Source organism: Trachinotus anak, unplaced genomic scaffold, assembly GCF_046630095.1.
Source record: "Trachinotus anak isolate AG129_WGS33_773 ecotype Australia unplaced genomic scaffold, CSIRO_AGI_Tana_v1 ptg000019l, whole genome shotgun sequence".
Taxonomy (NCBI): Eukaryota; Metazoa; Chordata; class Actinopteri; order Carangiformes; family Carangidae; genus Trachinotus; species Trachinotus anak.
In genome coordinates this window covers 4,914,187-4,929,046 of record NW_027273870.1, presented here as the reverse complement: position 1 = coordinate 4,929,046, position 14,860 = coordinate 4,914,187, and the positions used below count along the sequence as shown (strand labels likewise).

At 41.6% G+C, this 14,860-nt stretch overlaps 2 protein-coding genes across 4 annotated transcripts; both read left to right on the top strand.

Annotated features, from left to right (window-relative positions):
- LOC139636323 (uncharacterized) lies at positions 1-3,706 on the top strand. Its single transcript, XM_071504295.1, has 3 exons — positions 1-702; positions 1,100-1,435; positions 2,242-3,706. Exons 1-3 carry the CDS (start codon positions 141-143, stop codon positions 2,826-2,828), a joined length of 1,485 nt encoding a protein of 494 aa, XP_071360396.1. The 5' UTR covers positions 1-140; the 3' UTR covers positions 2,829-3,706.
- A 1,947-nt stretch (positions 3,707-5,653) lies between these two features.
- Positions 5,654-14,019, top strand: zfyve27 (zinc finger, FYVE domain containing 27). 3 transcript variants are annotated; one of them, XM_071504838.1, is made up of 14 exons: positions 5,654-5,916; positions 7,365-7,602; positions 7,732-7,802; positions 7,911-8,097; positions 8,460-8,555; positions 8,780-8,892; positions 8,989-9,107; positions 9,601-9,672; positions 10,236-10,256; positions 10,492-10,512; positions 11,638-11,779; positions 11,954-12,000; positions 12,124-12,205; positions 12,376-14,019. In XM_071504838.1, exons 2-14 carry the CDS (start codon positions 7,373-7,375, stop codon positions 12,444-12,446), a joined length of 1,272 nt encoding a protein of 423 aa, XP_071360939.1. In that variant the 5' UTR covers positions 5,654-5,916; positions 7,365-7,372; the 3' UTR covers positions 12,447-14,019. The 3 variants fall into 3 exon arrangements, with proteins under 3 accessions (XP_071360939.1, XP_071360940.1, XP_071360941.1); XM_071504839.1 differs by lacking the exon at positions 10,492-10,512; XM_071504840.1 differs by lacking the exons at positions 10,236-10,256; positions 10,492-10,512.
- The last annotated feature ends 841 nt before the right edge of the window (positions 14,020-14,860 follow it).

The following is a 14,860-nucleotide window of genomic DNA, read 5'->3' as shown; positions in this document are numbered from 1 at the left end:
ATCTATCGTTTTGCCCATAAACACACTCCATCGCGACAAGGTTTCCACGACTGAGAAATCCTGGTAATCTGGAGTTTTTAAATATCAAGCATTAAATATTTCATGTTCTTGCACGGAGCTAACGTGTCACTGAACGCACCATGAAGCCGAAGCTGACTGGGGCCGTGAAACGCTCGCCTGTGACTAAACCAGCCGGAGCTGCGCTGTCTCTGCAAGAGGAGCTTGTTGCAGCGATACGTGGAGCGTTTGAAGTGGCTGTGCAGATCGCAGTTCGAGAGGTGAGAAAGCTGGTGGGTCAGACAGCAGGAGACGCATATGAAGAGATGCGACGGGAGAACCAGTCCCTCAAAGAGAGACTGCAGCGAGCTGAATCTATGTTGGACTCGGCGCGTACGAAGGAAGGAGGTGGGAGCCCTCCTCCTGCAAAGCAGCTCCTCGGTGCCACAAAGCCCGCCGATCAGCTGCCTCACCCCGCCTACAATCAAATGAGCCCCGATCCCGAGGTGGGCAACCTGCGTGGTTGCAGAGGGGTCAGAGGTGACGCACCTCCAGCCACACACGGCCGCGCACAGCAGCCCACCCAGCCCCGAGATAAGGTGAGCAGACATGAGGAGCAGAGATCACACGACGGTGGCGAGACACAGCGTGTCAGTGATGCTGCTCCACACTCAGAGGAAGAGCGAAATAATGGGTGCACCAAAGGTATATAACAGTGTTTTTCTTTTTTGCTTGTTTGATGGCTTTCAGCTCACCGTCCATTGCAGGTTAATATGAGGTGGAATATAATACATGTGACTCAAAGGGGAAGTAGGCACAGAAACTGGATAAAACAGCTGGAATATTCATCTATTGTGGTGACTGCTTTCACACATTTTGCAGACACATGAGTGCTAAACTGACTTGTTAGGTCTGCATGTGTTAGGTTCGTTTTACTGCCTCGGTTTTTTCTGAAAAGTGAAATGACTGCTCAAGTGCTGTGTCATTCATAACTAAATACTTGACAAATTGTGCATGTATTTTTCTTCTGTTTCAGAAAAGTAATAAAGTGTTGAGTGTTCGCTTGCTCAGTGCATGCACCCTGTGATCTTTTCATTTACAGAAGTCACTGGAGAGATTTCCCGTGTGTGTGTGGTGAAGATAGAAAGCATTCACCAACTATGTGAGCAGTCAGCAGCTCAAGGCCACCACTCAGTGCCACTTCCCAGCACTGATGAAAACTCCACATTAGATCAGGTTACAGTGAAGCAGGAGAAGCCAGAAGATGAGGAGAGAGATGCTTCAGCCTGCTGTATAGACTCGATCAAAGTGGAGGATTTTAGCCTGGAGTGTATGTCGGCCGTCCAGTCCAAAATGATGGAAGAGTGGGAACCAGAAGTGCCGGACGCTCAGAGCCAAGACTCAAACACCCAGCTGTCCTGCACCAGGCTGGCTCAGGGTAAGAGGGGACACAGTGAATAACTGAAACGATCACAAAATGTCTGTAGCAACAATCACAGATCAGTGATATTCAGTGTCTTTGAATTCGAAGCACTGAGTGTTTCCCCAAGTCACACTGAAAAAAAAAAAGTCTATTTGAAAAAGCAACAACAAACAACAAAATGATAATGATATTATGTCAGTGAACACACTACTGCAGCTCATCAACATAATTTGATACAAATGTAATTGTAATTTTTATTATAGATAATATTTTGGTTTAGTCTTCCCATGGCTGACAGCCCCTGATTTAGACTATTGTTCTGATGCTCATGGTGAATTCAATCTAATGCCAATTTGACTCCATTCAGATCAAGGACTTCCAACCAATAGCCTTTGTAGCAATCAGTTGTACAACCTATTTGTAATCAGTTATATATATATATATATATATATATATATATATATATATATGTACTCTGGGCTGGTCATACTGTATCATCTTGATCCATTCAAGGATTAATGCTAATGTTAAGCGTCTGTTCTTCCAATATGGCTTCCAAACAACAATGCATTCTCAATATTTTGAATTCCATCAAGCCATCAAATCATTTGAAAAACTTGCTGTACATAGATATGATGGCCAGTATGGCTAAATACAGATTTACTACATGCAAACTGTGTATGCGTATGGCTGCTTTAGGTCTACATGGTGATAAAAATGATATGTAATACAAAAATCCAAACTCTGCAGCTACATTTTTTTTAAAATGTTTTCAAATTTCTCTGTTTAACCCCCCAACATGTGTTTATTTTTTTCTACAGCTCATCCTCCAAACATGACCTCAAGCATTCCACCACCCCCAGATCTTCCATCCCTTTCCTCTGAGTTCCCCATCTTCCAGCTGGCAGAGCCAGCTCCCATCCCAGAAGCCCCTCCACAGGTTTATGGAGTTCATATGCGGGGCAGCCGCAACCTCGGCCACACCATCACCAATGTCTACACCTGCAAGTCCTGTGGTCAGACCTTCCACCTGCCCAGCTTGCTGCGGCGGCACTACGGCCAGTGCCCGCAGAAGCTCCAGCAGCGTTGTCAGCAGCCTGTAGCAGGAGGCAAGAGGACCAGGCTGCAGCTTTACCCACCGGGCTGCAGCCCCTTCCGCTGCACAGAGTGCAACCGAGAGTTCAACCGCATGGAGAACCTCAAGACCCACCTTCGCATACACACGGGAGAGAGACCGTACACCTGCTCAGTGTGCTCCAAATGTTTCCGTCACTCTGGCGCGTTGACCAGGCACTTCCGTATCCACACTGGAGAGAAGCCTTACATCTGCGGACAGTGTGGGAAGTCATTCAGGAATTGCGGGGGGCTTAAATTCCACCAGCGTTCACACAGAGAGCAGCTACAATAAAGTGGGACTCAACGGCGTTAAGGTCTTCAGGACCAAATTATTTTTATGTGCGATGTAAACAGCTGATTTTATGAAATGTCAATGTCTCAGTATCTTTAGATTTCAACTTTAAAAAAACATGTTTTTGCAGGGTTTGACAGACTGTGAGTTCTGAAGCTGTCTAAAATTCTCAGATATGATATGTCTCTTATTATGTAAACCTGACAGGCCATAAGGGCCTTGAGCATTGTGCTTTTTAATGCTGTGAACTGAAAAAAAATGATAAGTCCAATTTTATAGTCTTTTGAATTATAGTTTCACACATCCAGTGTAAAATGAGGAAAGTACAAACAACATTCTCTAAGTTAAATAACACAAGAATGCATTATCAACATTTTAGAGCTGGATCACACTTAATAATTGGTGACTGCTCCATAACAGCGTCTCTCCTGTCTGTACTGTTATCACATTTTTCTGCCAGGTCTTCCCTTTGAGATTGCAGGTATTGATTTTAAGATCTCTCAGCCAGAAAGCAGCATCACAGCAAATTATTGGACCTGACAAGTGCATCATACTGAGCTGAACTGTGTCAAACGATAACTTATTATGTTAATGAAAGAAATTTGATTTGCTTTATGTCAGTGATGATATTCTGTAAATCAGTGACCTCTCATTGGTAGAAAAAGACAAAGTAGAAAGACAAAGTATAGATACTGTAGCTATGTGATCACTAAGTCAGCTATTTAGCTGTATGCTGTACATGTATATGATGGCTCAGTAGTACTTGAAATGAAGTATGTGTGGAAGCTTTGTGTTATTCTAAATGCTAGTTTTTCTTATTTTATGATCGTTATTAAAGAAAATCACTGGCTGAGCCAGTTGTTTCTTATTAATGGTGACCTTGTTTTTCTTGTTATTTGTTTATGCGCTTCATTTATTCAAATATGCACCTTATTTTGACTGCACAGAGGACATAGGTTCTGTTGATGGAACATAATGTAATTAGTGTAATAAATGTATAGAAATTGCTCAGAAAGTGAACAGAGGACATTGGTTTGTTGTACTGTACCAGTGTATATATGAGTATGGAAGCCTGTAGGTTGAAGTCTAATATTAATGTCTGATGTAGTTACGCAGGGGGGAAGTAAAGTAAATTTACTCAAGTCACTGACATCAGTAGATGCCATCAGATCAGCTGTAGCCTCTGCAGAATCCAAGTCCACCTCAAGGAGCCAGTCAGAGTCAGGGGAGGAGGAGTCAGACAGCAACTGTATTTGAGAACTCTTTAAGGCTGATTTTTGAAAGAAATTGGCAAGTGCAGATTTAGAAGAGAATAAGTGATGATCTGCCTTTTCACAGCACGTCCTCACGAAACAGCAGAGAAAAGACGTCTGGGAGACGTTCAGATTGCCAGTAGAGGGCAACAAAGACCAATTCATAGACATCGTATAACTAAATAAGCCCATGTTAGAGGTCATATTAAAGGTTAGGAAAAGTTAATATAATGTTAAATTAATATTCATGCACAGGGTGTCTTTTACTCTTATTACTGATAAGTGGCAATTGCTGATCTGTGTAACACACTGCATGTCCCAAACCAGAAACCATATGTCACAGGAAATTCAAAGTGCTTGAACCATGCTGTAGTTGTATCTCACCAGAGATTACTGTCAGCCACAAACAGAGATTCCCGAAAACCAAAACTTTCTCGCATCCACACAACAACCAGTTTGATTAACTGCAACAAACAAAAATAAGAATTAGTTAAATACACTCAGACAATGACATCATGTGGATTAACTTTTACTTCTTGTTTGGTTTACAAGTAACTTTTCCCTCTCATTCCTGCCTCACTGAAACTCTCTCAAGCAAGCGCACCCTAAGTGTTTGCATTGGTGTGTAGTGTAAGGCACATTGTGTCTTCCCGTGTCTGCTCAAAGAGCCTGTTGCTGTGGTTTGATGCTGCATAAATGACGAGGTACTTATGAACTTGCTGCAGCTGCTAAACAGTTTCATTAAGGCTTAATTGAATCCATCCCAGTGTCCCAGTGGATAGTCACGTCCCATACCTGTCTGTTAACTCAGTAGCTTGATTGGACGTGTTAATAAGGAAAAGGAGGCTGTCTCTCTCTCTCTCTCTCTCTCTGTGTGTGTGTGTGTGTGTGTGTGTGGTAGTGAGCGAGAGGCAAAGATTTCTCTGGTGTAATTTTAGGATTAGACAGTGCAACGTGTCATCCCTTGCTATTTTGCTATTATCATAATTTACCAACGTTTTTATTTTACTTGTTTATTCTGATTATGCACAAAGAAAAAAAAAGAAACATAAGTGTATATGTGTCTCTCTCTCTCTTTCTCACTGTGTGTGTGTGTGTGTGTGTGTGTGTGTGTGTGTGTGTGTGTGTGTGTGTGTGTGTGTGTTTACAGATGCTTGTGATTGCTCTGCTCCATCTCCATCAATACAATCCATTTATTTATTTTCATGTTTTTATTACTTTTCATGTCTGTTCTGTATTTCTCCACATTGCTCTCAGATTAAGGCGGGTATGCAATCTGAAATGTGCAAATGTCCCATGTGCAACTTGATGTGAAAACTTGAAGCCTCTAAGGCACATACAATGACAATAGAACAGTTAAACATATTTATAAATTCATTTTTCAATTAAAATAAAATATCAGACACAAAATTATTATTTGTTCATTTTTATCTTGTCTGAAATTATGTCTTCATTTTATCTTTCAGAATACATTTTTAAGAAGTCCAGATCAGTGGACCACAGATCATCCTGCTCTGTGATCGACTGTTTCGGACCTATGCCCCTTTTCTGCTATCAATTATTCGACCTGGAGTAAACGCGGAAGCGGACGTTCTCAGAAGACGAACGGAGCTAACGAAGCTAGCAGCGAAACAAAAATAAGTGATATACGTGAAGGGTTTCTCCGCAGACGAACCGACTCGCTGTGACAGGCTAAAGCTCATGCAGGAGAGCAGGTTGCTGTCATGTTGACGGGGTCGGTTGATGATGTCGGTGGGACTCGCTAGTTTCGCCTGAGCTCCTCTCAGCACCGCTGCTGCTTCACAGGCTGCCCGTTGTTGGACTCTCAGCTCGGGGTAAGTTCTCGCCTTCATACCCGGCAGCTGATTGTTAGCCGGGCTGAAGTTACGCTAGCAGATCTATAGTGACCGTTTGTCAGCAAGCCAAGTTAACTTTCCTGTTTGACAGCATCTCAGGCCACAGCACTTCAGTTCGTGGCGCTGATTCCTTTTGAGATGTCGCTAATTGTAGGTGCCCCTGTCCGTGGTTGGTCACGGTCACGATAAATAGTCTGATTTAACACGTTGCTGCAAAGAAGAATGGCGAGGGATGGAGAAAAATACACACACAGCAGTGAGTAAGGATTACTTAGTACTACGTGTAGGTCTTTTAAAGACTACCTTAAGTACCAAAGTGTCAGTGGCTTATCAGCCACAACACTGCAAAATAAATCCATCTTAGCTATAACAGTGATGCGTTCAGGGGTGCTTACACTAAATTTTATAGAAAAACCGTCTCACCCATTCCTTTTGAGGGAAATAGACTGCTCTCCTCATTGTGCTTTAACACACACACAAACACATACACACCAGTACTGTAATTCTTTGCAAGAATAATCTACTTTTGTAACATAATGCTTTACCAAATTTGGCTACAAGTGTAGTTACAAAGCTTATAGGCTACTCAAGAATTGCATGATAAAACTACTAAGAATAGGTTTTTATTAGATGCTGTCCGCTCCTGAAAATAACTTCAAGAGTAACTTGATGTCAGGCTGAAAAAGCTCCATAGCCACTACTTCTGGTTGAAAGTGTGTTGCACCACACCCAGTGTCCCTGATGCATGTGGTTTCCACTTCATTTCAGTTTGGCACTCAAAACATCCCATGAGGCTTATGCACATGTAAACTGTAGTCTCTCTGTATGGCACAGAGCAAGCAAGATACCACATGTATCATAAGCACCACAGATTGATGAATGTATAGCATATTCAGCTTTTAGTCATTGAATCTAAATTGAAATTATATAGTAGAATCTCAGTGTAATTATTAAAGTTCACCGCAGCATTTGCACCGGATTATCAGTTGATAGAGAGTCACCATCATACCTGCGACTGTATATGCTGCTTTCTCTCCATTTAAACACATTTTCCTGCCCTTGTTGCTAAATAACAAACAGCAGGCTGGCACAAATAGAGCACAGCCTGTGTTCTAACCCCGTAAATTACTTTTTAATGACTCAGTCAAAGGTTGCAGTCTCCCTAGGTTACACTTGAGATGTGGTAAAAATTTGCAGTCGTGAGTGTGATCCAGAAGTCTGGAACCAGGCTACAGTCTCCCCACTGTTCCCCACACTCTTATTTATCTCTCTTATGTCTCTCGGGACAGAAATGTGGAATTGGTTTTGATAGGGTCTGTACTGCAGAGTATATCTCCTTAGAGAGCTGCAACATTAGCAGGTCAGGAAGTTTTTTTTCGCATTTTACTGTGAATTTACCAAGCATCACTTTTCCTCACTCTGCACAGGAACGACAATGCACAGTGCTGGAGCATCCCAGGATCCGTCACAGGGCACAGGGGAACGGGGGGAGCTGGTACACACATTATCCAAAGAGACCCCCGGGTCTCCTGATGCTTCTGAGTTGGGGAGTCCACGGTGTACACCACACTTTGACCTCCTGAACATGGTCTTGTCCTATAAGAGAATGGCTCTGTTTCTGGAACCAGTTGTAGATGCAGTGGAGCTGAGCCGCTTCCTGCTCGGGTGTGTATATGTGTCTTTGGTCTGTTTGAGCATCATATGATATATAATTGGCCGTGTGTAGTAATGGCAGGAAGCCATATTTATATTGGAGTATTAAGTATCATTTGCTTCCTTGTTTTACTCTCTCAGATGGAAGATGCCCCTGTGCTCATTGGTTGTCTGTATATTCCTTAATGTCTTCTTCTGCACTGTTAATAAAGGTAATATGAGACATTAGGCATTAATGTTGGTCCAACTTCTGTGTGGTATTTTAAAAGGCATATGAATAATTTATTAATGTACTGTTGTGTCTGCCTCTCTGGTGTCAGTGGGTTGGTTCTCAGTGGGTGTGGTGGCAGTGTCGGTGCCTGCTGCCTTGGGTTACCTGCAGGACAGGTGTGGGGGCAGAGCCTCAGAAGCTGAGCTCCAGAAGAGGCGCTATCACGCTGTACACCGCAGAGACCTGCAGACAGTGCATCTCACCAAACAGGAGGCCATGCTGGAAGTAAAAGACCTGTAAGACAAATGCTGCAGGGCTGCAGCTAATTAGTATTTTCATTATTGATTAATCTGCTGATGATTTTCTCGATGAACTGATTAAACTGTCACAAAATATTTAAAAAATGCCAGTTACAATTGTCTGAAGGGGAAGGTGGAAAGTGCCCTTGTGTGTTTAAACTGGAGTAACAAACTTGTACAAACTTTATTTTAATTAAAATTGTTAGGAAAATAGACTAACTGATGTTGAAAACATTATTTAGTTGTCCTTTTTTGGATCAGGTTTACAAACTATTTTCATGACATTTGTACATGGTATTTGTTCATGTATGGGTTGAAGTGTATCTTTGTTCTTTGGTGGTGTCTCCTGTCTTCACCAGGCTGAAACACCTGGATGATATGCTGACCTCTGCCTGTCAGTCAGCAGAAGCTATTTACAAGGTCCTGTACTGGGATAATCACACCAAGTCGTCAAGGTCTGCATCTGCATACACACACTAACACGCACATACGACAACTCAAAAAACTGGTTATTTGTTGTTTCGGTGATGATGTTAGCATTTGCCATGTTTACACATGTATTTGTTAGCATTAACTAATAGTGGTAAGAAATGTAAATGAAATGTAAACTGCTGTAGTAGCTGGTCAATCACTCACATGGTTTGCATGTGGCCTGACATTTGTAACATCTCTCCCCCAGGTTCTATGGAGGGATGGTAATAGTGGTGTGCCTGCTCTATGCCGCTCCTGTGGGCTGGGTGCTCGCCGGGCTCAACAGCGCCATCTTCCTGTGGAACAGAGACTTCTGCAGGGGTCTGTTTATCCTGTCTGAAGGAAGCAAGGGTGAACACTAACTCTTATTTAAGAAAGTAAAGCTAAAGGAAAGTGTTGTTTCTCCTGTGCTTTCAGTTTTGTTGGACCTTAGGAAGCTCTTCCACTTGGGCCAGACCAAGGCCTCAGAGGGGCTGAGTGAGGACCAGCAACAAGGCAACTCGCTGGACAGGACCCCCACACCAACTAGTCTGGAGGTGAGTAGCACAGTGGAGAAAAGTGTGTGTGTAGGTTTAAATACTGACAGAATCAGTGGTTGGGGTTTACATTGAAAACAACCATGGCTGTAAGCTTCTTATCCAGTTTATCCCACGCTCTCAATGTATTTATCCAGTAATGTAACACAAAGCTATGCGTGGATTTTCTCCATCCTTCTATGGGGCCACTTTTTTCTGTTGTGATTTTATTTTCCAACAATGAAAGGAGCGTGGCGTCAGATAAATGTGACTTCAACTGTCTGAAGGACACTGGGTCACAACAAGGCAACGGCAAACTGAAAACTGCACTGATTAAAAACAAATATAATTTCCCACAGTGTTATTCTGCAGCTGAGGTGGATCAGCTATAATCTGACCACTGTCCAAGGTTCTGATCCTTGGACAGCCGGGAATGTGGGATCTGTCTGTACTATACTCTGTAGCTCAGTATTTACATATTAACTAGTGTGTGTGGGTGTGTGTTTGATGACAGGACCTGTCTCCTGGAAGTGTGGAGGAGGCTGAGGAAGCAGAACCTGATGATGAATTTAAGGATGCCATTGAGGTAAATGTTTCTAAAACTTCTAAATGTCCACATTTTAATTACATCTTTTCATCTTCCCCTAAATCTTGTCGCCTTTATTCAGTTTTTACAACATCAGATGTGATGTAGGAAATGAAGATATGTGGACATCTCATATTTCTTAAATTGATGATAAAAGGCAGAACAGGAAAAGCAGGTGGCTAGCTTAGCTTAGCATAAAGACTGTCAGACAGTGAGCCTAGCTCTAATTAAAATGTAACATCATGTTTGTTTAATCTGTATAAATACTTAAATTTGTGGTTTACATATGTGACTAAAGGTGCTCATTGGCAGAATTTGTTTCTGTTGGACACGCTAACTGTTTCTCCCTGTTTCCAGTCTTTGTGCTAAGATAAAGTTACGGTCTCCTGGCTCTAGCATCAAACCATTGTCCAACCATCTTTGTTTATAAGTAAAACAAAAGGGGCTGGTGACATTTGTGAACACTCTGTCTCTACCTCCTATTTACATATTTGAAGCATCATTGTTGGAGCAAAAAAGTTTTTCACACTTCATGTTTTTTCTCTGCTGTCGTCTGAAATCAGGAACATTCAGTTTCCCTGCAGGTGAGTGTCGCCCCCTTGTCTTTAGAAGAGACTAGTGCACTTCCACCCAGTAAACTACAGAACTACTTGACACATGAACACAAACTTCATGTGTTGTTATAAGCTTGTCTGAGGTGGTTCAGGTCTTGCTTAACTCTTTGAAGCATGGGTTTGGGTTTGTTCCTTACTAAGTCACACTGAATCTCAGTGTTTGTGAGTAACATTGTTCTCATGTGTTGTTCTGCATCCTGATAAGGAAACCCCTTTGGTCTTAGTGGTAAGTGGATTTCCTAGTGCCTCCCATCCATCCTTCCATGCGTTCATGTGTTTGTTTCCTTAGCACGATAGTGATAGTTATGTGATAGTGACATGTAACACTAGAATTAACAGGCCCTTTATTGTCATCTTTAATAATCCCATCATGCAGGGTCATTCATTTCCAGTCTGCATGACTGTCATTGTTCATGAGACATATTACATGAGTGAAATCAGCTAATACTCCCTCAAACCATTTGGATTATCTCATGGTTTGAAGAGTGTGTGTGTGTGTGTGTGTGTGTGTGTGTGTGTGTGTGTGTGTGTGTGTGTGTTTGTGTGTGTGTGTTTTGATTGAAAGTATACCATGACCTCAGTGAAGTGTTTTGCATAGAGGTGTATTTTTTGTTTGATCACACCAAACAGCTGGTGCATAATATTTTTGTATATTTGAGAGTTTCTGATTGTAGTTGTTGCCGTCTCTTTTTGAATATCAGCTGTTCAGCACACAGCATGTAGAAACTGATTGTTGAAGGTGGATGGATTTTTTTATTAGAATGGGGAATACTTTCCTCTTCTTTGTCCTCTCACTCTCTGGTCCTCTTGTACTGTTCTATGAAGTCGAAGTTGTGCCTTTCAGTGAATTAGGTTGTACTAACCTGATTACCCAGCTCTCGGTCTTCAGGAAGTAGGGGAGTAGACTATTTAACAACTCTTACATAGCAAACATCTAGGTGGTCATAGATGTATAAACGGCACAATTTTCATAGGATATAAGGATTCATATTGGTTGTCTGTGGGGTTTGACGTTCTTATGTTTGGCAAATAGGTTAAGTACAGCTGTATAGGCATGCCTGCATTTTTCTGTAAATGCATGTATTTTCCACCTGTGTCTATCTCCATAGTAATCCTACTACTTGCTATCATCTTGCTTGATTTATTTGCCAAACATCTATTAGTCAAACTGGCTTAAATTATTACAGTTAATTTCATCCTGTGTCTTAGCCGGGTTTCCATGCCCCTAAACACCAACTCCCATCACTGTAGGTTGTACAGCATGTAACTACTTTTTTCTGTCTTCATCCCTCTACTACTTCCACCTTTCTCCTCCCTCCTCCTCCTCCTCCACCTCCTCCCTCTCCCTCAGGAGGATGATGATGGGCCTCTTGGAGCCCCGGAGTATGACACCATCTCTGAAAATGGTCTCTTGAGCCGTAACGAACCAATACGCAGCAAAGTATCCAAACTGACGGAGAAGCTGCGTAAACGCTACCCCACCACCAGCACAGGTCAGTCTGCTCTGACTCATCAACTGATTTCATTCCTCCTGTTACACTTCAGGGAGGAAATGTCTTTCTGTTAGTCTCATGCCTTAGCTCTGAACAGATAAATTTTATTTTATATTTCACGATGCTACTTTTTCATTATATCACTTGTCTTTCTGTCTTTCTCTTTCTCCAAAGGCAACTGTTCTAGCTGCAATGCAGTCTTCTCAGTGCTGAAGAAAAGGGTGAGACTGAAAACTTGTGACAAGAATCTGGGATATATTTAGGCATCACGTCATCATCACATTTAATTTTGTCTTACTCTTCTGTTGGCATGAGCTTCAACACAATGTCTCTTCTTATTGCAGAGGAACTGCAGTAACTGTGGCAACAGCTTCTGCTCTCGATGCTGTTCTTTTAAAGTGCTGAGATCTTGCATGGGGGCAACGGGTAAGGGGAAAAAAAAAATATTGGACCATTCTAACATTTTATTGTTTTACAGATATATAAAAATGTATGATAGCTGCATCATGTCATAACAAATTATTACACCTCTGTTCCTGTTACTCATCTGTTCTCTGACTGATGATCTTATTCTCTTACTGTTGTTTCTTCTTCAGCTCCAGAGGCCCAGAGAGAGACCGTGTTTGTATGTGCTGCCTGTAATTCTTCTCTCATCAAGTTACAGTGAAGATGGCATATCGGTTTTGTCTCCTAGTGGCCAGTGGGAAGTCATTCACTGTTTGCTCCCTAAGACCTTCACCAAGTTACTGAAGCCCTCACACATGCCTTGGTTTTCATGTTAAGGCACTCAATATCTGTCAAGACACCACCTGCATTGAACTCTAAGACCCCCCTGCCTTTTCCAGTTGCATCCGTCCTTAGCTACTTGTGATGATTATGGGACTTCTACTGTAATATGTTACATACTACCTGTTTCAACTCTCAATGAAGAACTGGACCTTATGAATCAATGAGACTTAATACAGATTATAATGCCTCCAAAATCAAAGGATCTTGTTTTTTCCCTTTGCTGAGCAGAGGGAAGTACAAAGCATACAGGGTGTAGGCCAGGACTGGGCTGGTGCTGTCGGGTGTTACACACAATCATATTGGATGTCAGTGGTTTTGATGTTACACGCTTTGCCTCCCCACAAAGTTGAGTCCACCTGAATATTGTTTTCTGTAATACTGAGAGAATTTTTCCGTACCATCAAGACTAAGGCGGATAAATTTGGTATGTTTTTGATTTGGTGATGAATATAACAGTTTGAGCTGGACAGTGTGCTCCAAACAAAATGGAATTTGAATGGATGTACAACAAAAGAGGCTCTGCATTTGGCCTTGATCGCTGCAGCGTGTGCAGGCTGATCATCTAAACTTTTTTTGCTCAGATTCGTTCATTGTCCTCCAATACGCTGTCACCTGTAGGTGGTCAACACCATCATGTGATCAGTTCTCAGTTTGTCCAACCCTTTGAGGGCAGTGATTTTGGTTTACCTCATGTTTTATTAATTGTATCTGTCCCCACTTCAACCTGCATTACTGTACATTACCCCTGTGGACATGCACATTATTTACAAGACATCAAGTCCAGAAACAAACAATGACAGTTCTGTGGCATCAACCTGAAAATGCATGGCCTGCAATGAACCCCATCACATTTCTGACAAACAGCTGGTGATAGTGTGCTGGAGGACTGTGAATGAGGACAAGTTTGGCAAACTAGCCTCCTCCGCTTGTAAGGATCAAGCTGGTGCTTCATTCTGGTTGATGTTTTTTTCCTGTGTGGACATATCAAACTGGCTTTTGGGTTGGAGCACTGCAACAGCCTAAAAGACTAGATTTCCCTGCAGCCCAAGCTTTCCCTTTAATCGGATCAAAGTCAAACCCAACTGGATTAGATTCATTTGAACAGACTGAGAAACCAACTGAAACTGTCACCAGGGCCTCACACTCTTGCAAGCAGGACTTAAAAGAATTAATGTGGAGGCATTATAGCCCAAAAGGTGGCTCTTGACAGCAAGGTTGTTTTAATCATGGTTTAGACACAGATGATTGTAATAGTTTGCTTTGCTTTTATTGTAATCCTATATAAACTGTTACTGTAAATTGTTCTACTATATCTAATATATTTAATTTAAAACTCCGGAAACTGCGAATTATTATTTGACCTAATGATGAATTTTGTATATATTGCCCCTTATTTTATGGTCGACACATGCCATCATTGAAATAAACTCTGATGATTTAATTAATTTAAAGTGACAAGTGGTAAGTATTTTTTGAGTCTTTGCGTCAGTAGTATGGAAGCAAGGAAAAGCCATAATAAATTGAAATTATGTTTTTTGGCTGCTTAGATGTTCAAGTTTTAATTTAAAAAACCTGAAATTACCTTCTAGAAATTTTAAACACGGGAATCCAAACCACATAAATTATAATAGAATGTTTTCAACGCAACATTTATTACTATAAACTATTTAAGTGTCAACATTAAGTTTTTAATAGTGATTACATTTCACACAGACTGTATTTATTGTCTTATAAGACTCAAATCCTTAAAGCTGCATTTATGAATATTTTTATATTAACAATGGATACAATGAGTATATGTGATGTAAGAGGTGTTGCTTGTAGCCACTACAGTACATCTGTGGCTCCCCTCAGCTCTACGGTCCGTTAATCTTTCAGCTCATTGTTTTGATTCGGTCTTACAGCGCTTATCGGGTTGTTTCCAGACACAGCAGCTTGTTCTGCCAAAAAAAAGCTCTGATAAATCAACTGTACCCTGCTCAGCACCAAACAGCAGACAGGCACTGTTAGCGACTAGCCGGTGAACACAGCGGAGCGTTGAGCAGCTAAAGGGCCAGATATGTCCCCTCAGGAATTAGTGGAGAAAAAGAACAAAAAGGAGAATAAACATTAGACTTAAATTAAAGTAGGACTCCCAGTAAATGCTACTGTTGCTCTTTAACTTTGTGATGTGTTAACAGGAAACAGGTTTAGTGATAATATGATTATATTTTGCTTCTTTGGTTTCGTGGTCCTGGATGTTGGCTCGCTGTCACATTTCCAGGCTTTATAGGGACACTTGAATGCAAAGGA